The sequence below is a fragment of the Leuciscus leuciscus genome (genome assembly GCF_965113295.1).
Source record: "Leuciscus leuciscus genome assembly, chromosome: 1".
NCBI lineage: Eukaryota > Metazoa > Chordata > Actinopteri > Cypriniformes > Leuciscidae > Leuciscus > Leuciscus leuciscus.
In genome coordinates, this window is record NC_138725.1 from 10,697,974 (window position 1) to 10,723,794 (window position 25,821).

At 39.1% G+C, this 25,821-nt stretch overlaps 1 protein-coding gene and 3 long non-coding RNA genes across 5 annotated transcripts in view; 1 reads left to right on the top strand and 3 right to left on the bottom strand.

Annotated features, from left to right (window-relative positions):
- Positions 1 to 2,849: 2,849 nt before the first annotated feature.
- Positions 2,850 to 25,821, bottom strand: part of LOC309492825 — a 143,374-nt gene continuing 120,402 nt past the window's right edge. Inside the window, exon 3 of the long non-coding RNA XR_014203721.1 lies at positions 2,850 to 3,178. This is a non-coding gene — a long non-coding RNA (uncharacterized lncRNA). The remainder of the gene's footprint in view (positions 3,179 to 25,821) is intronic.
- Positions 3,419 to 4,931, top strand: LOC309492773. 2 transcript variants are annotated; one of them, XR_014203700.1, is made up of 2 exons: positions 3,419 to 4,270; positions 4,689 to 4,931. It is a non-coding gene; the product is annotated as an uncharacterized lncRNA (long non-coding RNA). The 2 variants fall into 2 exon arrangements; XR_014203701.1 differs by having other exon boundaries at positions 4,693 to 4,931.
- Positions 7,799 to 9,589, bottom strand: LOC309477153. Its single transcript, XR_014198547.1, has 2 exons — positions 9,195 to 9,589; positions 7,799 to 8,598 (listed from the first exon to the last, which is right to left on the bottom strand). It is a non-coding gene; the product is annotated as an uncharacterized lncRNA (long non-coding RNA).
- LOC309496442 (uncharacterized protein) lies at positions 21,771 to 25,477 on the bottom strand (the record flags this gene model as incomplete). Its single annotated transcript, XM_082166433.1, has 2 exons — positions 21,771 to 24,044; positions 25,036 to 25,477. The coding sequence occupies 2 exons, from the start codon at positions 25,475 to 25,477 to the stop codon at positions 22,705 to 22,707; spliced, it is 1,782 nt and encodes a 593-aa protein (XP_082022559.1). The 3' UTR covers positions 21,771 to 22,704.

Below are 25,821 nucleotides of genomic sequence, written 5' to 3' on the forward strand. Positions count from 1 at the left end.
AGCCCACCCCGGCCATGTGTTAACTTACCCCGGCATGTGTTAGCCCACCCCGGCCATGTGTTAACATGTGTTAACATGTGTTAACATGTGTTAGCCCACCCCGGCCATGTGTTAACTTACCCTGGCATGTGTTAGCCCACCCCGGCCATGTGTTAACTTACCCCAGCATGTGTTAGCCCACCCCGGCCATGTGTTAACTTACCCCGGCATGTGTTAGCCCACCCCAGCCATGTGTTAACATGTGTTAATATGTGTTAGCCCACCCCGGCCATGTGTTAACATGTGTTGTCTTGTGTTAGCCCACCCCGGCCATGTGTTGCCATGTGTTGTCATGTGTTAGCCCACCCCGGCCATGTGTTGCCATGTGTTAGCCCACCCCGGCCATGTGTTTTGCCTATTCTTCATCCTATTCTTCATCCTTTCGTCCACGAAGTGCGTTAGGTGTCCCCTGACAGCCTATCCCTACCGTAATCTTCCTCTTGTCCACGAAGCGCCTAGGGTGTCCCCTGACAGCCTATTCTTCATCCCTTTGTCCACGAAGCGCCTATGGTGTCCCCTGACTGCCTATTCTTCATCCCTTTGTCCACGAAGCGCCTATGGTGTCCCCTGACTGCCTACTCTTCATCCCTTTGTCCACGAAGCGCCTATGGTGTCCCCTGACTGCCTACTCTTCATCCCTTTGTCCACGAAGCGCCATTGGTGTCCCCTGACAGCCTATCCCTACCGTAGTCTTCCTCTTGTCCACGAAGAGCCTAGGGTGTCCCCTGACAGCCTATTCTTCATCCCTTTGTCCACGAAGCACCTATGGTGTCCCCTGACAGCCTATCCCTACCGTAGTCTTCCTCTTGTCCACGAAGTGCCTAGAGTGTGCCCTGACAGCCTATTCTTCATCCCTTTGTCCACGAAGCGCCTATGGTGTCCCCTGACAGCCTACTCTTCATCCCTTTGTCCACCAAGCGCCTATGGTGTCCCCTGGCAACCTATCCATACCGTAGTCTTCCTCTTGTCCACGAAGTGCCTAGGGTGTCCCCTGACAGCCTAACACCGGTACTCATTGCATTGGCAAATCATGACATTTGAGATTTCTACAGTGAAAAACAAAATTTGAAGATATTGCTGGTACAACAACAATTTATTGTTATTTATGAACAACATAAATGTATTTAAACAAGTCGTATGTGTGTGTGTAAACAGGTGTTGTGCCGAATTTCGGCGCATGCGCGTGACGGCACTTCACTAGCCTCGGCCAGAGAATGTCTAATAAGGGGAGAACTTCCACTCTCAGTACACTTCCGGCTTCGGAACTGGTTGCAGTTCCACTCTGGCTCCACATGAGGGTGCTCACAGGACGATTGCAGAATGAATGGAAGTCTATGGCGCTATACCAATCAAAATCCACTTTTCTCAGGATATAATTTTTTGTCTAGTAATTTGAATGTTGTATTCGAAAGGAGATGCAAAGAAATTACACATTGCTGGGTGTTAGATTTTTTAGAGTCACTTATTTGCTTTAAAAAGTCTTTTAAAGTGTCAATGCACATCGTACGACCACAGATACTGCTTTACGGCAATCCTTCAGTCACTTTGGTGCTTTCGCGCTCTGCACTTTCTTTTCTCTCGAGGCATCGACAACACAGCTGACACAGCCCAGATAGCACACTCATCTGCAATACGTCTATAGAAAGTTTACTGTCAGATGTCAAATAGACGTTTAGAAGATGTCTTTAAGATGTAATGATTTAGAATGTATGTTAAACTGACATCTTCTAAATGTCTATTTGACATCTGACAGGAAACGTCCTATAGACGTATTGAAGATGAGCAAACACTCTTAAAAATACGTCTTCCAGATGTAAACATCACATCAAATAGACATGTGCTATCTGGGAGGTAACTACACAACACAGCTGACACAGGTAAACACACAACACAGCTGGCACAGGTAAATACACGTGCTAGAAGAGTTTTGTTTTGTTTGTTTCTGGTCCCGCTTCGGATGCCACGATGCCATCAAGCGGTATCTCTGGTCGTAATCAGTCCTTCACTGACCAATCAGCGTTCATTAGCAGAATGCTAGCGTGTTATGGGCAACAACTCAACCTGTAAGAAATCGAAAGGACGTAAGTACTCGTTCATTCAACTTTCGACCTATAACCCATGTTGAACTTGCATAACTGACAATCAAATCTGAGATTTCTCAACGGCAATCGGGTGAAAGAGACAAATTCCCATTCAGTCTGCACTCATGGGCGAGCGCCTCCAGTGGAACTCTGGTGGAACTACAACCAACATTCGGTACAATAGGACTTAATAGGGAGTGGCCAGGCTCTCCGTAGACGGGCTCTGCCTCGGCGGTCTTTTTTAATGTTCTTCGCGTAGTTTCCACATGTGTAATTCCTGTCAGGAAAGTGTTCAAAAAGAAAAAAACATTTAGTTTTCATATCTATTTTTTAATCCAATTGGGTCATTTTATTGGGTTATTTTTAATTATAGGTAAATGTGACAATTATTATAATGGGTTTATTGTTTTAAATTTACTTAAATTAAAAGTTGTTACATTTTTAAAAGCCTAATAAATGTTAAAATGTATAGCTTTTAATTATACTGTAATGCAAAACCATTTCAGAGACACTGGCATAAAAAGACATATTTAAAACACACTGCCTCTATGTTGTTTCATTCATTTGGAGAGTAAATGTGACATTATTACTTTTAATGTTGGTGTGATTAATAAAAAACAAAAATAAAAAGTGTGATTAATTAGGCTAGTTTATTTTTTTTATTTTTTTTTATGGATGTCCTCCTCTTTCATATGCGATACAGAAGCACATGTTCAACCGTTTCTGTTAAGGCCCGTACACACCGGGACGAATTTCGCGCGCGATATTCGCCGACGTTTAACGCCTCGTGACTAAACAAAGGGCGCCAATGTGAGTGTGCACACCGACGCGAAAAACGGCACGCGTAAAAGCGTAATTTTTTTTTAAACGCCTCGGGTTCGTTTTTTTGGTTTGACGCGCCGCGTCAAAAACTATCCGACCAATGAGATTGGCGCTTTTGCACACGTGTCTGGAGCTTCTGAAGTTACAGTAAAACACAACTTGGGGGCGCTCAAACACAAAACGGTCTTGCTGAGCACACATACGTAACAGCGAAGAAGATATACGCCAAGTAGCATCTACACTGTCCATAGACAGACACTGCCGGGAAGAAATTTTTTTTTTTTTTATTTTTTTTTTTACATTTATTTAAACTTCAAACCATACAAAACACAAAGACATACCAAATAACAAACGACAATTTCACATTACACCTTCTTACAAAAAATCTGAGAGATTTTTCCTCCCTAACATAAATAATCCTCCCTAACAAGCAACAGATATCTAACCAAAATAATTTGACTCTATCAGCTTCTGCCGGGAAGAAATGACGAGGAAGATGCAAGGCAAGATGAATGTAGAGCTGCTGGTCTCGTTGGTGTCGGAATAAAGAACTATATGACAAACGCGACAGCGACTACACAAATCTTGTTAAAAGAGAACTGTTATGGAGTGGTATTGCAGAGTATAGACTGTTATGGAGTGGTATTGCAGAGTATAGACTGTTATGGAGTGGTATTGCAGAGTATAGACTGTTATGGAGTGGTATTGTATTTCTGTTTTACATTAAGCGCCATCTAATGTCAGGGAATGAATTTGCATGTTCACTCGGCTCATCGTCAGCGAAAAACGCTTGGGTGTGAACACAAAAAACGCGTTGAAAAAACGCTGGCGAATAACGCGCGCCGATATTCGTCCCGGTGTGTACGGGCCTTTAGATTGCAACATTCCCTATATTTCCCTTTTCTAGATCAAGAATCATTTAATCATATTGAGTCATTTTATGACCTATGTAGTGCTCACCTTGTTTGGACACTTCCCTTTGTTTCTTTCATATACTGTATTAATCAGTTCTGTGATTCCTCTTTAAACTCTGCCTTAGTGGTGTTACAGACCAACATGAACATCAACTTACAGTGAGTTTTGCAAGATCAGCAACTTCCTTTCCTTGGACTTCCGCATTTGCACTCGCGAATGCATGTCGTGTGAGTGTGTGTGTGTGTGTGAGAGAGAGAGAGAGAGAGAGAGAGAGAGAGAGAGAGAGAGAGAGAGAGAGAGAGAGAGAGAGATTGTTTCAGGAAATGTTCAAGAACTGCAGAAGATTGAAGGAAACAGTGGAAATGTATCGTCGATCATGAGAAGGAATGACAGCAGAGACTCTATTGTTGATTGTAAGTTGTTTCGTTGTTGTAAAACTGTTTGTTCTCTAAAAGCTGTTTTCAGAGACCGACTGGAAAGTCCCTCAACAGGGGAAGTCCGACTTAGGTCCGCATTTTGGTTGAATCTTTTTAAGACATTTTAGTTTGAGTTATTACAACTTTCGTTTTTAATAATGCATTAATACATGTGGAAATTAACAATAACTAAGAATTATAAGTGTTTTACAAGTATTGTTAGTTCATGATAGGCTAACATGAATGTCATCTTGAACACTTTGGAAAAACAGCCTGTGTTATTTTAATTATTATAATTTTTTTGTCAGTCAATCATCATTCATGTATGTGTTTACACACAAATCATATCAAAATACAACACTGATTGCTTCCAAAAGATGTACATATAATTTAATGTGTAATGTGTGCTGTTGAGTCAGGTCTCACAGGCTCTCTGTATAAGGAGATGGAATATGCTGCTGTCAAGCTCCAGTGTCCCTTTCCCATCCACGATCAGATCAGTCAGTGATGCGGGACATGATGGACAGCAGAGACAGGTGAAGGTGGGAGCGGTGGAATAAAGAATAAAGATGAAGAATGAACCGCTGTGTTGAGATGGCATGAGGATGAGGGGTTCACCGCCTGTACATATTAAGTTTGAATAAAGCTTTGTTTCGTGTGTTGTTGAATTGTGTATTTATTTATTGTGATGGTTACTTCTATTCATTATTTTATTCATGTTTCTTATTATTGTCAGTAAATAAATATAATTATTTAATTAATGTATGCATGAATTCATTGCTTGACTGAAAATTGAGATGTGTTCACTGCATTTATCTAGTGTGTATGCATAGCTATGTCATATGACAAAACAAATTACATTCTGCTTGTTTTACTAAAATATATATAATGTGTCAGTATAAAAAAAAAAGTAATTAATTATTGGCCAGCATTTATCATTATTATTGTGTGTAAGTGTTGGGGTGGGCTAGCTATGCAATTCATTATGGGGTAATATTAATTTTAAGGAGTGATACTTATATTTTTCCAGTATAAAATCAACAGTTTTCTCCAAAGGCGATATCTTCGAGTATTGCAGAACTTATAGTTACATACAAGATCAGATAAAGATACCATGGTTGTATCTTTAACAATGAACAATCATAATGACAACATATCATGGGTTTGCGTATCATACTATGAGATTATTTACACAGGAAAAAAAGCACAACGACAAGGTTAAATATCTTCATACATAAAAATGATTTTATTTTTATTTTATTTATAAGCCTGAGGGATAAAACAAAGGCACTTTTGCTTGTGGGTAAAACATTTTGCATATAAAATGAACATATTCAAGAAATGACAATTTTGGGTTTTCATAATAATAATAATAATAATAAAAACATATTTAAGGATAAAACTGTAGGTCACATTAGTAGGGTTAAAAATATAAGAACTTAAATCAACCCTAACTCTACTGGTTATACTACAATCACAAAATAAGGCAGCTGTTTCTTCAACAAGACCACAAAATGAGCAATTTTCATCAATATCAAGATATTTTCAGATAGATGAGTTAAACATGTCGCTCTTATATTTTCAGTTGTTGTGCTTGTACATCGTAGGACACATGGTCAGAAGCGACGGACTTCAACGCATGAGCTGAGCATTCGCCGCCGAGATGGAGTGCAGGGTGCGGCCGAAAGTTAAACAAGAGATGCAGGAGGAGACCGTAAGGGGAAAAGCGAGGGCTTGTGGACACACGGCCCGGCGGCAGATCCGCGCTGGGTTTCGAGCGATGAGGCCAAGATGAGAGAGGCTATCATGTTACAAGCTGCTGAAGCGTCTCAGGACATAACACCCCCACCATTAAAGTTTACAACCCACATTCATGTATTCGTGTTAGCTGGTGGGATTCTCAATGGAATTTGTCTGAGATCCTCCGGCCATGATTAAAACAGGCTACTCGTAGAACTACAATAGTAGTGCAATTCAGCCATCATTTAACCAACCCACTCGTATTTTTAATAGATAAAATAGTAAACTGTATGTTAAACTAACCATGTCTCTAACATCTAACCTTACTTCCTTTTTCAGGCCTAACATGATAACACTTTGAAACACAATGTACTAAAACGTTCTGTCCTGTGTTTTTGAATGTTGTATGTTGTATTGCCATACCCCTTTCACTTTGGTTGTGTGAGTGTATAACAAATTTGGGAATTGAAACTAGACAGATGACTAAATTTGAACCTTGTGATTAACAATGAAGTATTCATTAAAACAAAGTTTGCTTTACCTGCAAACAAACCTAAAAACAATCAAATTGTGGGGAAATTATGTAATGCAGCATGACATTTTTGTCATACCTCATTCTATAAAAACTGTTGTATTCGTGTTAGCTGGTGGGATTCTCAATGGAATTTGTCTGAGATCCTCCGGCCATGATTAAAGCATTTAAAGGACATTTAGGGTCAAAATTAGGGGCAGACAACACTGGTGCATGGCAAAGGAGATCTTCTGCGGCCTTAAAAGCATTATCACACTCCATGCTCCACTTAAATCTCTAGGTAGTACTGAGAAGATCAGTAAGAGTTGACACAACAGTGGAGAAATTTCTACAGAATTCCCAGTAGTGCCCACTTATACCTAAAAAATCGGTGTAGATCACACTTGTTACGGGGTGTAGGAAACTCAAGTATGGCAGCAACCTTAGCCTCAACTGGCTTGACACAACCCTGGCCAACTAGTTTCCCCAGATACGTTACCACAGCTTTACCTATCTCACATTTGGCAAGATTCAAGGTTAGGGAGGCAGCAGCCAGGCGACTGAATACTAACTCCAGAGTTTTCATGTGATATTCCCAGGTTTTTGAATAGATGACTACATCATCTAGGTACGCGTCACAATTCGGCACTCCCGTCAAGACCACCTGGAAGGTGGCAGGGGCATTTCTCATGGCGAAAGCTAAAACCTCATACTGTCGGAAATAGTGTTCAGGAGTGACAAACGCAGAGATCTCAGCTGCACGTGGAGTTAGGTAAGTAGTTATACCTAGCAGAGGCTACTCTGTCAACACAGTCCTCCAACCGAGGAAGAGGAAACCCAGCAAACATTTGGACGTTTAATGACCGTTGAAAAGACGTCCGTCCGAGACGTCCCGTCATGGTTGAAAAATAGTTCCAAAATGGAAGTTGAACCGACGTCATTTCTGGCCGTGAATTCCACGTCTTTTCTGGCCGTGAATTCCACGTCTCTTCTGCGCGTCCCTGGACGTCTAAATGCGTCGTCATATGTGTTTAAATGTGTTGCTGCATAATTTAAGTGTATATATAAGCCTGCATATAAAATAATCACACACCTATTGTGTAACATCGTGAAAGACAATCAAGTCTTGAGGTTTAGCCTACACATCTTGACAAAGGTTCTAAAAAGGTCCAAAATTGGTCCAGTCAGACCTGAACGTCAATAAAACGTTTTAATCACGTGTACATCAAAAACAATAACACATTATTTGTGGACATAAGCAAAAAAGAAGCATGTTCTGATTAAGCACAACATTTTATTGATATTGAACAGCCAAAATTTCTCTTTATTTTTTTCAATGTTTAACATTTCGTGAGCTTAGAATTTTAAGGTTCTATCTCCACTTTTGGTTGAAATTGAGTTTTTGACAATCTGATCCATTAGGTGTTTATTAATGCCTGTGTGGTGTTATTTTTGTAAAAAAAAAAAAAAATTGTTAGTAGTTATTAATAAAATAAAAGGTTCCATCTCACAAAACATAAACCGAGTTTAAAAACTTTGATGCTTTATAAACTACAATAAACGGAGATAGAACCTTATAATTCTAAGCTCTCGATTTGTTAACCAAACTAAAATACCAATTGCAAAATACTGAATTATTATATAAAGATAGTTCACCCAAAAATGAAAATTATGTAATTTACTCACCAAATTCCAAACCTGTATGAGTTTCTTTCTTCTGCTGAACACAAAAGAAGATATTTTGAAGAATGTTTGTAACCAAGCAAATAGAGCATCCACTGACTACCATTATTGGAGAAAAAATGATTATTAATGGGAAGCGACATCTGCTTGGTTACAAACATTCTTCTAAACATCTTTGTGTTTAGCATAGAAAGGTATACAGGTTTGAAACATGAGGTTGAGTAAATGATGACAATTTTCATTTTTGGGTGAACTATCCCTTAAACACATTGTTTGGCTAATTTTTTGTATCCACCACCCCCAGCTCTTCCTGGAGTGTGTTTCAGGTGTTCTGCCATTGCTGCATCAATTTCAGTGTCTGTAGCATGTGGGCTCCACCTCTTCACAGCATCTAAGGGAAGAGAATATATTTCTTTTTAAAATAAATGAAAATTAAAAATTTGAGGTAAATGACATGCACTTATTTTCAAAATATTTGTATGGTCTTCAGCTAAATTCAAAACAGCATTTGTCCCCTGCCTCTTCAATACCACTGTGGTGCCCTTGAGAAAGACCTTTAACTAGGTGTGTAACAGTGAGAAAGTGAACAGGACATTTCTGATAAAGACAGGTGGGCTGTGATGTCCCCTGAATAGACATGTTTAGCAATTCTAAAATTACAACATTTTTAAAGCAGTTACTGAAAACATACATGTTCAAATCCAGCTAAACATTTCATTCTACTTCAGATAATTTACTTTCTGAAAGAAACTCTCAAAAGGCTACATTAATAATTTACAGTAATAACTTTGACTGTATCATTAAACATACTTTATACTATGGTATACCGTTGTATAAGCTCAAAGCAACTTTTAGCCTACTAGCTAATTTTAGCCAAACTCAGTTAGCCAATTTCAGTTGACAATGTGGGCATCATTTCTTTCGGTTCATTCATGTCAAACAAGTAAAACTCTAGCACGTGAATCTAATAATACAAAATGTACGTACCCAACAGTAGATTTTTAATAATATGGGCCTCAATTCCTCCTCTCTTCGTGGTTGTTCAAACTTCAGTGTTCCGGAGTGAGTCTATGGGGAAAACGCGTTAACATCTCGTGAGATAATCTAACCTATCGCGGGATTTGGTAATGTCGGGAGATCTTTTGTTACATCTTGGCAGCACAGTTTTGGCAATTACATCCAACTCAGACATAAATGGTGACCAGATATATTTCTGTTTTACATGCATACATTCCATAAAAAAAAACAACAAAAAAAACACAACATTACCGAAAAGGTAAGGTAGGCTAAGGTTGAAATAATGACTAAAATGCAGAGGCTTTGCATTAACTTAACCACACTGGGAACTGTGTGATTATAATTTATTTAAACAAGATAAAGTAAATATATTTACTTTGTATGTATTTCATAAAGATAATTCCTGGGGTTTTTTTTTCTGTCTTGCTTGACTAGATGTGTAAAGGACGTCAGTGGACGTGTATTCACAGCCTTGACGTGTAAAGGACGTCAGTGGACGTCTTCACAACCTCTTAAAAACTACTTGGGCAATTAAATGAATTTTTGCAGTATTAACCATGCAAGGATTAAGCACAGCTTTTGCATATTTCACAAGGATTCCATGATGGAGGGTCATGATGGACTATAAATGCACGTGTAAAAGACGTCGCCAGGTGACGTCCTCTCACCCGATACTATAGACGTGTAAAGGACGTCAGTGGACGTATTCACACAACTTATTAAAACTTTAATTTAATAAAAAATTTAATTAATTATTGCAGTATTAACCACACAAGGATTAAGCACAGCTTTATCACAATTGATTTCATAGAGGGTCATGATGGACTATAAATGCACGTGTAAAAGACGTCGCCATGGTGACGTCCTCTCTCACCCGAAACACAACATGGTAGATATTGAACTACACGTAGCTAAAAGTCAAAATAACAATTATACATGCAACCTCAGATAACTGTAGACATGCACACATGTATCTGAATGCATTTTTAGGAAATGTTCTGTGTTACATATTTTTACCGATTTATGCCGTCATACCGCGACTATTTTTGGCCAGGGACACGACGTTGCCGTCGGACCAATGTTTGCTGGGAAGGAGTCAGGTTTCATTAAGATTTCTTTAGCTAATAATTGCTCTCTTAGCAGCTTCATAGGGCCACGAACAGTGTGGCCGAAAACAAGACCAGCGGGACTAAACCCAAGACTCTCTTGCTCTGCGGATTCAACGAATGTCTGTTTGGCTGTTTTCAGATGTGATTTAAATTTGTGACTATATCATATATCATATATCATATATCATATATCATATCAAAGATGTGACTATATCATAGTCAAGGGACTGATCTATTGGCAAGGTGGAGCAAAGCTCTTGTGCTTTACCAGAAAGGCTGCACTGCAGCAACAGAGTCCACACGTCTTTTGGCCACCGCAATTTCGTAGCGACCCGTTCAAAGGCAACGAAATACGAATCCACTTCCGCTTCAATAAACGTGGGCATGAGTTTAAGATGCTTGGCAACATCAAAATCCGGATCAGGAATCGCATTATCATTACTTTGAGGAGCAACAGCAGCAGATGAAGTGACAGGAGATAAAGCAGAGGGGAATCTAGAGCGAGGCATCAAACTGGTTTTCGATTTAATTCCAGAGCATGCAAGTCTAACTGACGCATTTTAATGTTTTTATTTTTTAAGAAAACAGACAAACAGAACAAAAGAGAAATGAGCAGACACTTACAATTACGCCACGGTAAACTTTCACTTGAAAGGAGGAGCCCCACTTATTACGTGCCTGCCTCTTTTAGTCTAGGGGTGATAGGCATAGCAGTAAAAAATAATGGAGAGAGAGAGCACAGGAACTTCTCGTCTCCAACCCCAGTAACACACATCCAGAACGAATGAACTTAAGTTGGTGTTTATTGAATCAAAAGAAAAATATAAAGGGAAACATAAGCTTCAGGAGGGGGCCAAGGCCAATACAACAAACAAAAAGGTGTCTAACTCAGGGGCCTGTTTCAGAAAGGAGGTTAAGTGAAAACTCTGAGTATGTTAACCCTAAAATGAGGGAAACTCTGAGTTTTCTGTTTCAGAATGGGAGGTATGTTAAACCTGAGAAAGCAGAGTAAGTCAAGCCTGTTTCAGAAAGAGAGGTAACTTATACTCCGAGTCAGTTACCATGGTAACTTACTCTGTGAACCTAACCTGGTCGGGAGCAGGTTTTCTTCAGTAAACCCAGAGTTTCTTTCGGTCTCCTCCCCTTTTTAAAGTGGAAGTGGTGTTTAAACACCTCATTCATTCTTTCAGTACATTTTTATTAATAAAATTAATCTTTTATTAATAAATAAAAAAAAAATATATATTTTTTTTTAAATAAGATGAAGTCTATATAACTCCTTTACTGGCAACTGAAAACACAGTAGTAAATTAGAGTTACATAATGTAGTTCTAAACAAATTCTACAGAATTAAACTGTGGCATTTACTGGAAATCACTGAACGTGTTCATCTGTGCAACAGAAGTTGATGGACCGTCCTCCTGCTGTTCTTCCACACTCTGGGGGCGCGGGGAGAGATAAGAATACCCGTTTATACTTAGATTTAAACTTAGATTCTATAGGCTACTCCACATAAAAATGTGAAAAAAATCTGAATGTGTAGATTGTTTGATGTGTAGACACATAATATTAACATTAGGCCTCTCTGTGGCAGCAGAAACTCTTTATCCCCATGTGATGAGCATTTGGTTGAGTACACTTTATAACACTATTTGTCATAATTTCTGGTGTATTGAGTAGGCGACTTACAACTGCCTGGGGTTCTGTTGGGACAGGAGGCTCCAAAAGACAGATATTACCATCAGAATCTATTGGGACCAACAAAAATCCTAACCCAAAGTAAAATAAATGGAAATCTCAAAAATAGCCTATATAAAAAATAACACAAATGTAAACCTCTTACATTTTATGAAGGCCCTTGGATCTTTGGGACTGGCTCTGAAGTCCCTCCAGGAATTCCCTCAGCCGTAAACGCTGCTGCACTGCTGGACACTGGATGCTTTAGTTATTTAATATGTCAAATGTTTGTAGTCAGGTAGCCTACACCCATACTATGCTCAAGCCTTACTTGACTGAATTATGTTTTTATATTAAAATTTCAGCTGCTGCCATGTTCTTTTAATGCCTGCAGGATTGCACCTACATGAAAATTAAAATTAGGTTGAATAACATACTGTTCTTCCAGTTTCACCTCTGATATTATAACAGTTGGGCAAGTTACTTGTATTACTAACTACAAATGACATCTTCAACAGTGTAATTAGATTAATGTAATAATGACTATCTTTAGAAATTATTGGTCTACTTATTACTAATTACTAAATCCCATGTCAACCTTAAACACTTGAACAATACAAGGAGAGACAAACAGCACTTTTAATGCTTTCAAATAAACAATTGCATGAATTATTCTTGAATTGACCAAAGTGTGTAGAGGGAGAAGGTTACATTAAAAATATAACTTTTAAAAATGTATGTTAAATAGCCTATACAGAATTGTTCTATAGTCTAATACAATTACATCAGATTAAACTTTAAATTACAGAAGAATTAAGAGTAATCCCTTTAATTAAATTACAGTATTTAGATTACTTGGTAATTAATTACACCCATCACTGTATAACAGTAATTAAAATGTGAAGAAATATGAAGACCTCTTTTTGTCTGGCGCTGTTGCCATGGTGACTCGTAATATCTGTGCTCCATTGATAATGGCTTTTTATAGTTGTGGTGCACGAGCTTAACTCAAAGTCAGTCAACTCAGAGTTGATTGAACTAACTCATTTCAGCTGTTCTGTAATCGAAAACTCAAGAGTTTTCCACCTCAGGGTAAGTCAACTCAGAGTTCAAGTTTTAACTCAGAGTTGGTTGAACCTCCTTATTGAAACAGGCCCCAGTTTTAACCATAACTTACCAATACATAAACAAAAACAATAAACAAACACAAGTCACATAAATCAATCACAAATAAAATATGTCTCAGGACGTAACACAATGCTCTCACACATATTTTGCTATTTGAACTGCATTTATTTGTTGATGATATACATGGAGAAATGTACAGTTTCACACCGTGCTGTTGATGTTTCTTAAAGGGATAGTTCACTCTGAAAAATGAAAAGAAAAATTTATTAATTTACTCACCAAGTCATGATGAATGCGACAGACTCAAACCTTGTGCAAGACAAAGACATGAGGAGGAATGGTTTATCATTTACTGGTGTTGCTGTCGGTCACTGATTGATTTCTGATTAATCAAGATGGTATTTTTATGAAACTTTTTTTGTTGTTGTGATTTTTATAACTCTGTTAGCGTTGTTAACTGCGAAATTTCACGTCGAGCTTTTTCTTTTTAACAGTCTCTAAGGAAGGAAAATGCCCTCAACGTGAAACTTGCGTGCGCGTCGCGTTCATATTAGCTGTTGTCTGTATATAGTTTTCCTCCCATAGAGTCTATTATAAAGAAAAAGCTTAACGTTAATGCAGTGAGATGGTGATACTAAAACTCAGTAGCCTATACACTTTATTGAACATGCAACGCGCTATTGCACGTTAAGCGTTTTATAATGGTTTTCTATGGGTGTTGTCTATAATCTGATTTAATCTGTTTGCCTCTACAAAGTATGCTTTATTAATAAGGTAGGCCTATATTGTGTACTAAATTTGGTGCTTCAATATCACTTTCTAAAGCCACATTAAGCGTCTTAAATGGGGAAGAATGCTCGATACGGTGCTGTTAACTGTTTTAGCAGCTAGTGCTAACTAGTGGTAGCAGGTTTTCTCAGACAATTGTGTGTGTGTGTGTGTGTGTGTGTGTGTGTGTGTGTGTGGATCGTTCAAGGCTAAACCGGGCGAAATGAAAGTCTCAAAATCCAAATGAATCAAATAGGATCGACTCAGAAACGAGTCATTGAATGCACGCGTGTCGCCTCATCCACAAATACACATCTTACTTGTTGCATGCACAAATTCTGGCCTACATTAATACAAAATCGAGGTTTTGTATTAACAACTATGTCTCTATGTGTACAAAATGCTGCACATTCATGTGATTTTGGATTTTGCACACACAAGTTGTATTGTATTAGTTTAAATGTAGTGACGCACATTTGTGAATTTGTCAAATAATAGGTAGTTGTGCACATTAATAATTAGCACCAGGCCTATTCATTTGTAGTTGTTTGTGTGTGGGTTGTGAAATGCTTAAGAACCGCGAAAAGAAAGTCTCAAAATCCAAATGAATCAAATGAGACTGACGTCAATGAATGCACGCGTGTGATGCGCAAATTATGAAACACTAATACAAAAGAAAACATTTGTATTCACAAAAAAAAATCTCTATTTGTACAAATTGCTAAACATTTATTCAAATTTGAATTTTGCACACGCAAGTTGAAAGGCATTTGGTTGTGGAGAGTAAAACATATGCAACATTTATCAAGTTCATGGATAATTGTGCTTGCACGTGTTAATCATTTTGATACTATATTCATCCCATATGTTACTGTCAAAATAAAAATGAACTGAATGTGTTCATTCAGTCTGTTTTGTGACAGATAAAGTTGGTTTAATGTGTTTCTCAGATCTCCTGGTCTGAATATAGTGAGCTGCTATAGCCTAGTCTGTCATACAGCTCTCCATGTCAGCTATTCCCTGATGCGATTCCATTACAATCTGCACTTTATTAAAACATTTGATGATATATAAAGTTATTGAAAATACTTCTTTACTAACCAGTTTTGTGGGTGATTAGAAAACATATAAATAAGACATCAACAAACAGTATAATATATTCAGCACAGGGTTTTGGCGGTTGTTAAATACTTGCATTAAATCAATTCATGTGATCACCTCTCATGCATAATTTCATTGCATTGCAAACCTCAAAGTCATTAAATATCACACCAATAAATACACACCAAATACCAATCAGGACAGACCGTCAATAGCACTCATGCTAAATACATAGCCGTCATCAATATACAGTATAAGAGCCGAGGCATATGGGAGATAATAACCTGCCCACCCCCCCTCACACACACACTCACTCACACTCACTCACTTTACACACACATAGCGCCGGGGGACCAGTAGTTTCACACATAAATTAGTGCCTCCCCGGAAAACAAGACAATACCAACACATACTGTACATCAACAACACATACAACAGTAAAGCATGAGCATGTACAGCTGGCTTCCTCCCGCTACCGGACGTGGGTTACCGCGTTTAAGGAAGTCAGCAGCAGCAACAAGAACAAACCCTCGCAACAACAAATACATCATACCTTTATAGTTTTAATCTTTGATTGCAACACAGGTGTTTCTCTCCTCCAGCACGCCATGAGGAAAACACGGTGGACGCTACTAGTATCACCACAGATGAGCAACTCACAATGCTTTGATCGCACAGCACTTGCTGAATGAGTACAGCGATATACCACATTAAACACACACTGTTCTCAAACCAAGCTCATGCTTCAGTCATAACCATGATGGAAATCCCCCCCAAAAAAACAACATAACAGAAACTCTTCTACAACATGACAAAACATTAAACACTTCTAAATCTGCCACTTAACATTCATTTGGCACAAAAAGCATTTTATAACACTTAATTTCAGCATTTCCTCTCCCTTTTGAGTGCCATTGCAAGGCAGGCTGGGAATTAGAAACCCTTCCCCAGTTTCAGTTAAAATTAAGTTTATCTGAATTAAATCACTGATCTGACATAATTCACGCATCACCGACACGCATATTTGACGCGTCCCCTTTAAGAACGAGTTAATGCGAGTTTGCGCGGTTTGTAAATGCGCGTTTTCTAATGCATAACTTTAATAAAACTACACAACTGTTGTTGTTCTCTCGCTGCAATTCTGCCTCTGTGTGTTTCTGAGAGCTCTTTATGCATAAAAAAAAAAGTACTGGTCCCGCAATGTTCAAGACACAGTACCGCCTATTGCTTAACTATATATTTATTGTTAATTATTGCACATCTGCATCAAATTAAGTGTGTGTATTTCATGTATGTGTTGACCAGTGTTGGGCATGTTACTTAAAAGAAGTACTAGTTTGTTCTCACAAATAACTGAGTTAGTAACTGTGTTACATCATTATGAAAATAAATAATTGGGAAAGCAACTATTGCATTACTTTAAAAAAAAAAAGTTCAAATATCTCAAACAACTTGGATGCACACAATATTAAATATGTTAAATGAATGAAATGGACACTAAATAGAATAAATTATCATTATAAAACATTGTACACTAATCTACACTATTTTAATGTTCATGTGAGAGACATCTATTAAATGCAATATATTATTGTACATATTATCATTACTATAGTGGAACAATAAAACACAATAGATGGTTTAAAACTTTTAATATTTATTACAGAGACCACAACTGGCCTACAGATGAGTCTAAAAATAAATTATGCTTCTTAAGAAATGTACCAAAAATGAACAAGTAATAATACAAAATATATATACATACACTCTTTGTAATGCAAATTAAAACGATAAAACTGTCACACAACTGGTAGACATACTGTGACGTACTTGAAGTATTTTCTTACTCACAAAAAAAAAAGAAGAAGTGCTTTCAATATAATACTGAACAATGTACCAAAAATAAATAATAATAATACCATTTTGGGGTTTTATTTTTAAAACCTACAGAGGACGTCATCATCAGAGGTTATTTAAGCCAAATTCTAGGCGGTTCCCTGCCGGTTATTTGTAGATTTTATTTTTATAACCATGTGAACTAATTAAAACGTTGCAGATGATACCAATATGATACAGAGATTATTCTAATGCTATTATAAAACGTGTAATTTATTTATAAACAAACTATAATGCTCGGACACCCTTGGTCTCTCTCGCGCACTGTCGAGCGCGCTCCCAGACACACTCGGTCTCTCTTGCACACACAGTCGAGCGTGCTCCCAGACACACTCGGTCTCTCTCGCGCACTGTCGAGCACGCTCTCAGACACACTCGGTCTCTCTTGCGCACTTTCGTGCGTTCACGGACACACTCGGTCTCTCTCGCGCACTGTTGAGCGCGTTCTCGGACACGGTCTCTCTCGCGCACTGTCGAGCGCGTTCTCGGACACGGTCTCTCTCGAGCACTGTCGAGCGCGTTCTCGGACACACTCGGCCTCTCTCGCGCACTGTCGAGCGCGTTCTCGGACACGGTCTCTCTCGAGCACTGTCGAGCGCGTTCTCGGACACACTCGGCCTCTCTCGCGTACTGTCGAGCGCGTTCTCGGACACACTCGGTCTTTCTCGCGCACTGTCGAGCGCGTTCTCGGACACACTCGGTCTCTCTCGCGCACTGTCGAGCGCGTTCTCGGACACACTCGGCCTCTCTCGCGCACTGTCGAGCGTGCTCTCGGACACACTCAGTCTCTCTTGCACAATGCCGAGCGCGCTCTCAGACACACTCGGTCTCTCTTGCGCACTCTCGGACACACTCAGTTTCTCTCGCGCACTGTCGAGCGCGTTCTCGGACACACTCGGTCTCTCTTGCGCACTGCCGAGCGCGCTCTCAGACACACTCGGTCTCTCTTGCGCACTCTCGGACACACTCGGTCTCTCTCGCGCACTGTCGAGCGCTCTCGGACACACTCGGTCTCTCTCGCGCACTGTCGAGCGCTCTCGGACACACTCGGTCTCTCTGCTCTTCTGCTATGAAACTAGTGGTCAGCATATCAGAAGCTGTCCATGTAGGGAGCGACACATGTCACTAGACTTTACAACAGAGTCCTGTGAAATACATGACCAGTTAAAAACAACAAGAAAAGCAAGAACAAATGTCAAATATCAAAATACTCTGTGGCATGATTGTTTTATGTAGGCTACGTTTGTTCCAAAGCATTAATATTTAAAATAAAAACAGAGAAAATGTGTCGGTAATAGGAAGTGTTTTTCAAGAACTGAAGAGCAAAAACATTCTCTTAACTAGTGCTGTGTCTGGCTTGTCTCTCACTCACACATATATACACACACGCAAGAGGTTTCGCTCAAAGGAAATAGCCTAGCTAGAACGGAAACACAAGATCAAAGAGGCACGCACTTCTTCTTCTTCTCGGTTGTTTCCGCATCGCTGCTCCATCTTTACATCTGCTCCAGTTCATCATTCCTCACTGGTTTCTGTTCATTAAAGCTGATTATCCAGCATCAAGAGGAGGTTCAACCATCACTCACCCGCTTCAGGTATCAAATAGCTGTGTTAACTTCAGCTTATAAACATGATTGTTTACATTGTGTATATTCTTTTTTATTGTTTTTTGAGAAAGCTGATGCGTTTGAGCACTGAACTCATGTAAACTAGCCCTGTTTAAAAACAGTATATTCTCTGAGTATTGAGAAGAATAAGATAACTGAAGTCTGATGAAGAATTCACGATGGCGAGATGTTTATTAGCGGCAGAATTATGTGTTTTATGATGATGTGAGTCGATGTGATGATCTACTTTCAGGAGATGAGAGTGAGATATATATACGCATGTTGTGTTCGTGACCACTTACATGTGTTTATTACATCCGAGAATAACAATAGCAAAATGCAGAACACGGGAAACACACTGTCGGTAAATCCACAGTTTGCCAGTTCGTTATATTTAACCCTTGTGCCTCAATTAAAAGAGTTAGGACACAGATGGGTTCATAGTGGACAAAAACGTCCATGTGCAAAAACTGTCATAAAAATATTATATATATATATATATATATATATATATATATATATATATATATATTTATTTTTTTATTATTATTATTATTTTTTTTACCATCATCAGTTCTTATCATAATTACTAAACACTCAGTCATTTTTCAGAATTGTAACTCTTTTAATTTAAATCCTGGTTTGATGACATAATACCACAGATGTTTTTTAATGAAAAAAAAAAAAAAAATATATATATTTTCCATATTCTAAAGTCTTGGATTATGTTCATTATTAACAACAACATTATTGTGTATGCAGTGTCAGATGTAAAAACAAAAAACAAAAACATTTACAATACACACTTACAAACCACACACTGACATAAATACCAACACACACACACACACACACACACACAATTATATCTGCATAATTTATCCAATTTCTCTATAATATGCAGAAGCAGAAAACAGGAATAAAGTGAGGATTTGCTTTATAGGCCAAACCTGAGAAAAAGGCAACATCTGGTACAGAAATAGTAACAATGTAAATTGTTAAGCCTGTTAACAAAGATCACATCACTTTATAGTTAAATAACCCTGGGATTAAATATTTCAGTTTTAATGGGTTTCAATGGGGACATTTTTGTCCTGGAGCTCCTGAGAGGAACTATTCTGTGTTTCTAGTGTAAAATAGATTTATCCAAGGAAATGAGGCTGAAATAGTAAAATTCCAATGAAAATACACACCTGTGCCAAAATGTATGCAGTTGGCATTAACAGAGGTGACATTATCACAAAAAAAGGGGTTAAATGTGTGTGTTTTGTAATGTTGCCCTTCAGTTCTAAGACACTGAAGTAGAAGAAGCTTTTTCTTCTCAACGGTTGTGTTTATTATAGATGATCTGAATGAGGGAAAACCCACACAAGTGCAGATCAGTTACTGGAACCTGAGATATAGTAGATGTGAGAATGAAACCATAAACTTGTGTACGAGTCACAATAAAAGAGTTGGAAGACTGGTAGGCAAACTTCAGCAAATGTGTTTTATCAGTTAGGTTTATTGTGGTTTTCAGTGTAGGTGGAAGGCTACTTCATTTTCAAATGTGATAGATAGAGCATTAACCTTTTTTATGTCCCACAGAGGAAAGTAGCCTTAGTCATACAAGGTGAGTAAATGATGACAGACTTTACATGTGTGGGTGGACTGTTACTGAGACTGTAACTTACCCTCGTCTGGAATGAGTTTTCTTTTCAGCTGATGATCAACTCTCTCCTCCAGACACCTCATATAGACACTACAAAAGAGACTCTCACTCTACCTTTTATTTTAAACATGTTTTAATTAGGCCTGACAATAGATTAGAATTTTCAGTAGCCTATTTTATTAACATAGTATGTTATAGAGAGAGAGAGAGAGAGAGAGAGAGAGAGAGAGACATTATTCTTTTATTTCAGTAAATCTGTTTTTGAACAAAATCATACGGTATGGCATCCATTTTTACTTATTTTTTCTATTGTTACAGCTTACCCCAGCATGTGTTACTTACCCCAGCATGTGTTACTTACCCCAGCATGTGTTACTTACCCCAGCATGTGTTAACTTACCCCAGCATGTGTTACTTACCCCAGCATGTGTTACTTACCCCAGCATGTGTTACTTACCCCAGCATGTGTTAACTTACCCCAGCATGTGTTACTTACCCCAGCATGTGTTAACTTACCCCAGCATGTGTTACTTACCCCAGCATGTGTTACTTACCCCAGCATGTGTTAACTTACCCCAGCCTGTGTTAACTTACCCCAACATGTGTTACTTACCCCAGCATGTGTTAACTTACCCCAGCATGTGTTACTTACCCCAGCCTGTGTTACTTACCCCAGCATGTGTTACTTACCCCAGCCTGTGTTACTTACCCCAGCATGTGTTACTTACCCCAGCCTGTGTTACTTACCACAGCATGTGTTAACTTACCCCAGCATGTGTTAACTTACCCCAGCATGTGTTACTTACCCCAGCATGTGTTACTTACCCCAGCCTGTTAACTTACCCCAGCATGTGTTACTTACCCCAGCCTGTGTTACTTACCCCAGCATGTGTTACTTACCCCAGCCTGTGTTAACTTACCCCAGCATGTGTTAACTTACCCCAGCATGTGTTACTTACCCCAGCATGTGTTAACTTACCCCAGCATGTGTTACTTACCCCAGCATGTGTTACTTACCCCAGCCTGTGTTAACTTACCCCAGCCTGTGTTACTTACCCCAGCCTGTGTTAACTTACCCCAACATGTGTTACTTACCCCAGCATGTGTTACTTACCCCAGCATGTGTTACTTACCCCAGCCTGTGTTAACTTACCCCAGCCTGTGTTACTTACCCCAGCATGTGTTAACTTACCCCAGCATGTGTTAACTTACCCCAGCATGTGTTAACTTACCCCAGCATGTGTTAACTTACCCCAGCCTGTGTTAACTTACCCCAGCATGTGTTAACTTACCCCAGCATGTGTTACTTACCCCAGCATGTGTTAACTTACCCCAGCATGTGTTACTTACCCCAGCATGTGTTACTTACCCCAGCCTGTGTTAACTTACCCCAGCCTGTGTTACTTACCCCAGCATGTGTTACTTACCCCAGCCTGTGTTACTTACCCCAGCATGTGTTAACTTACCCCAGCCTGTGTTACTTACCCCAGCATGTGTTAACTTACCCCAGCATGTGTTAACTTACCCCAGCATGTGTTAACTTACCCCAGCATGTGTTAACTTACCCCAGCATGTGTTAACTTACCCCAGCATGTGAGGAGCTCTTTTCCAAAACGGGATAAATCCATTTCAGTCGTTTTCAGGAAAATTAAATTTTTTACCTAGACCCACACATTTTGTGAATATTCAATTCATCCTGTTAAAATGTTTTTTTTGGCTCAGTCTGAACATGTTGAACAATGATTATTAAATCAAACAACAATATTGTTGATGATAAATTCAAAGTTCATTTTTTTTTTTTTCAAAACGCTATAAATCCATCAATAAAAAAAATAAAAAATAAAAACTTTTAAAAAACAAACAAACAAGAGAACATGCAACATATAATCAGGTACTCATAGTATAAATTAATATAAATTAAATAAGTGCAAATGCATGAAATAAATAAAAGCCAAATAAAATAAATAGTAAAAATAAAATAAATATTTCCAGTGACATGTTCTAATATTGTCCACCACATAAAACAAATAATTTAAAAATAACACACATACAAATACCAGTCCTTAAATACAACAATGTTAAAAATACATTCAAATAATTTAGTAACACATTTAGGCTAATAGTCATTCGGTGCTGAACCTGAAAAAAGTAATAGTAATGATAACAATATTCAATAAGTTATTAAGTAATACATTTAGAGTCATTTTTAGTAAAGTGTCAAACCTGTAACAAGTAGGACCAATTTGTCCAACAAATATGCATGAAAAACATTCAATATTCAATAATGCATTCAATAGTGCAATACATTCAGTAAGGCATACAGTAAAGTGTCGAACCTGTAAAACAGTTGTCTGCTATACATCAAAAAAAAAAAAAAAACATCAGTGTCTGTGTGTGAGATGTGCTTTGAGTGTGTGAGAGGACAGAGAGAGAGAGAGAGAGAGAGGGGGTGTGTGTTGTGTGTGTGTGTGTGTGTGTGTGTGTGTGTGTGTGTGTGTGTGTGTGTGTGTGTGTGTGTGTGTGTGTGTGTGTGTGTGTGTGGATCACTCGTCATCACTCAGGCCTGCATTGTCAGTCACCTGATACAGTGCATCATCATAAAAAGCCCTCACAGCATCAGACACACCTATTGCTCCTAATAGTGCCAGCACATCTCTCTTTTTTGCGGCCTTAACAGAGCTTTGCTTTGGAAGTACTTCAGGTTTCAGGTCAGCCCACCGCTTGCCCCGCTTTAACACACTATGGAAACAATACTCCCCATTGTAAGTCGTCTTTACACCCACCTTGTTGGTACTCAAGTCAAGCATTCGTGATTCACTGATTTTAAAGCTCCTCTGAGCCTTAACACAGTCCTTTGAGGCTGACCTGTAATCAAACGCCTCCCAGTCTGTGCCATAAACATGAACGTTGCCAAATTGCTGCAGGATGGCGTGGTATTCCTGTGGTAGCAGAATTGTGTCCATTTTCCTGATCTTCTGCTCAATTCTGCCAAAGACTCGGTCTGCAGGGAGATAACTGTGGCCCCGTACTGGAAAGGTGTGCTCTATGCCAAGGTTGGGGAAAAGCTGCCGAAGTTCCATCAGCATGGACACCATGCTCATGTTCTTGTTCTGCCCAAAACAAGAGTCGCTGAACAGCCGAAGCCCCCTGGATCTGCTGACTTTGTCCTGAAGTTGAACCTTGAGGCAGTCATTCAGCGCAGAAGCAATCATATTGCTGTCTTTGCTACCCTCATTCTCCTGCCACACATACAGATGGACATCATCTTTTTCCTGGTAACTGTTCTCCCCATGGTGCACAACCACACCAAACAGGTACAGATACATCTGGCGTGAGTAATAGGCCTGTCCTATCGCGGTTTTTGGAAGCACCAGGTTTTGCATCATATCAAAACAGAGGGTCAGATGACCTTCAGCAACCCTGCCTAACATGTCATAAAAAACGCGCGCTCTGCGACGATGCAAGATGAATGATGCCGATTCCATCCTCTTCTCTGTGTCAGTAAGGTTTGGGTCTGTAATCCTGATCTTGTACTTGGCACAATCAGCGCATGCATCTGTAGCTGGGTGACCGAAGCCAAGATTGAATTCCTTGGAAAACACAGAGTAATAGAGGGAATAGCTGGTTTGAGCATGGCTCTGAGCCTCAAAGAGCTCATGCATCTTGTGCACATTCAGGTCACTGGGGAGATACTTGCGGCCTGGTGCTCCTCTCCGGCCATAATGGCTGGCCCTGCAGGTGAAAGACTGTATGTGCTCAACAATGAGTTGCCTTCTCCTTGCATGCTCCTCACTGTGTCGTGCACCACCTCTTCTCTCTGGGCGAGCCTCAGCAGTCTCAGCATAATATTGAGCCACCCGGGACACACGGCCTTTGCTGATGCCTGTGAAAGTAAATTATTTAGATTGTCATATACATTGGAGCCAGTATGAAATAAACAGAATTACACACAACTAACTTGCTATTACTCCCTCCCCCTTTCAGTTTTCTCCTTAGCAGGGGTTAGGAACTGCTTTTGCTTAAAGGGATAGTTCACCCAAAAATGAAAATTCTGTCATCATTTACTCACCCTCAAGTTGTTTCAAACCTGAATGAATTACTTATTTTCTGCTGAACACAAAAGAAGATATTTTGAAAAATGTCTGTAACCAAACAGTTGATGGACCCCATTGACTTCCATAGTATTTTTTTTTCCTACTATGGAAGTCATTGGGGTCCATCAACTGTTTGGTTACCGCCATTTTTCAAAATATCTTCTTTTGTGTTCAGCAGAAAATAAGTAATTCATTCAGGTTTGAAACAACTTGAGGGTGAGTAAATGATGACAGAATTTTCATTTTTGGGTGAACTATCCCTTTAACATATCACCTTTCACACACACACATCTCTCTCTCTCTCTCTCTCTCTCTCTCTCTCTCTCTCTCTCTCTCTCTCTCTCTCTCTCTCTAAATTCAATAAGCTTTATTGGCATAAAAAAAAAATATATATATACATTTTGTATTGCCAAAGCATCAAAACCTCATAGAAAATGTGTGTGTGAGCCCTGCTCTATAGCAATGACATACCATGTAACAACAACATAATGTCCAATCATATGTAACAACAATCACATCTTTGCACATAGGCTATCCCTGCACTGTTTACTGGCCGCATTTTGTACTTTTGCACTATCATCACTACACACAATCTACCATAGCACCTTATCATGGTCAGTGTATCAAAGGCCAGTCTATCTATCAGTAGGCTAGTAGAACTATTCAGTACTTTTAATGTCACGTTAGCAGGCTTCTTTACAGGAAAATATCTTTATTGCGAGGGGGAAACCAACAAAACGGTAGTATACTAATCAATTCTGAAACGAAAGTTGTACTCACCAAACACTTTTATGAAGGTCGCCTTGCAAACGGGCACTTTCTCCGGATGTCTGTTGCACAAAAGACTGTACTTAACAGATACGTTCCGGTCTTTTTGTTTGTTAATGTCCTGGACTTTCGGACGCTTCCTTGTCACTTGCGTGATGTCCAGGAGATGAAGTATGGCCTGGTCCTGGTCAACCTTGTTTGGTTTTCCATAAAAGTAGTTGAAATTTACCATCAGATCGTCCGGCGACAGCCTCTCGGCCTGACAGAAACCTTTGGCGGCAGCTTTGTGTTGACATCCCACTGTTGGTATTAACGCGCCACCCGAGTGACGAACCTTCTTTTTTTGTTGTTTTTTGTGATTTTCTTTGTCCAGTCTGCGTTTTCTACCCCCAGGTGTAGGTCTCACTTGCTCATCAAGGCCATCAAAAGTGTTACAGCAGTTTAAAGCACTCATTTTGAGGAATGAATGAACATAAACAAAGTAACAAACCTCTGTTCAGATCGCCGCCTATTTGGATTGCGTAGAACGCTCACCGAATTCTGATTGGTTGAGAGGATATATCCCGTTTAGGCTAAAAATAGGTTTGGCGCTTATCTCGTTTTGGAAAGAAACAGCATCTTGCAGTACATTTTAAACAAGTAAATATAGCGATTTGTCATGAAACGTTGATGGAGCAGTGAATAGGTGCAGTACACAGCAAAATGACATGACAAACTCATTTTTTTTTTTAATGGCGTTTATCCCGTTTTGGAAAAGAGCTCTTCATGTGTTAACTTGCTGTTAAAAGGTGTGTTAAA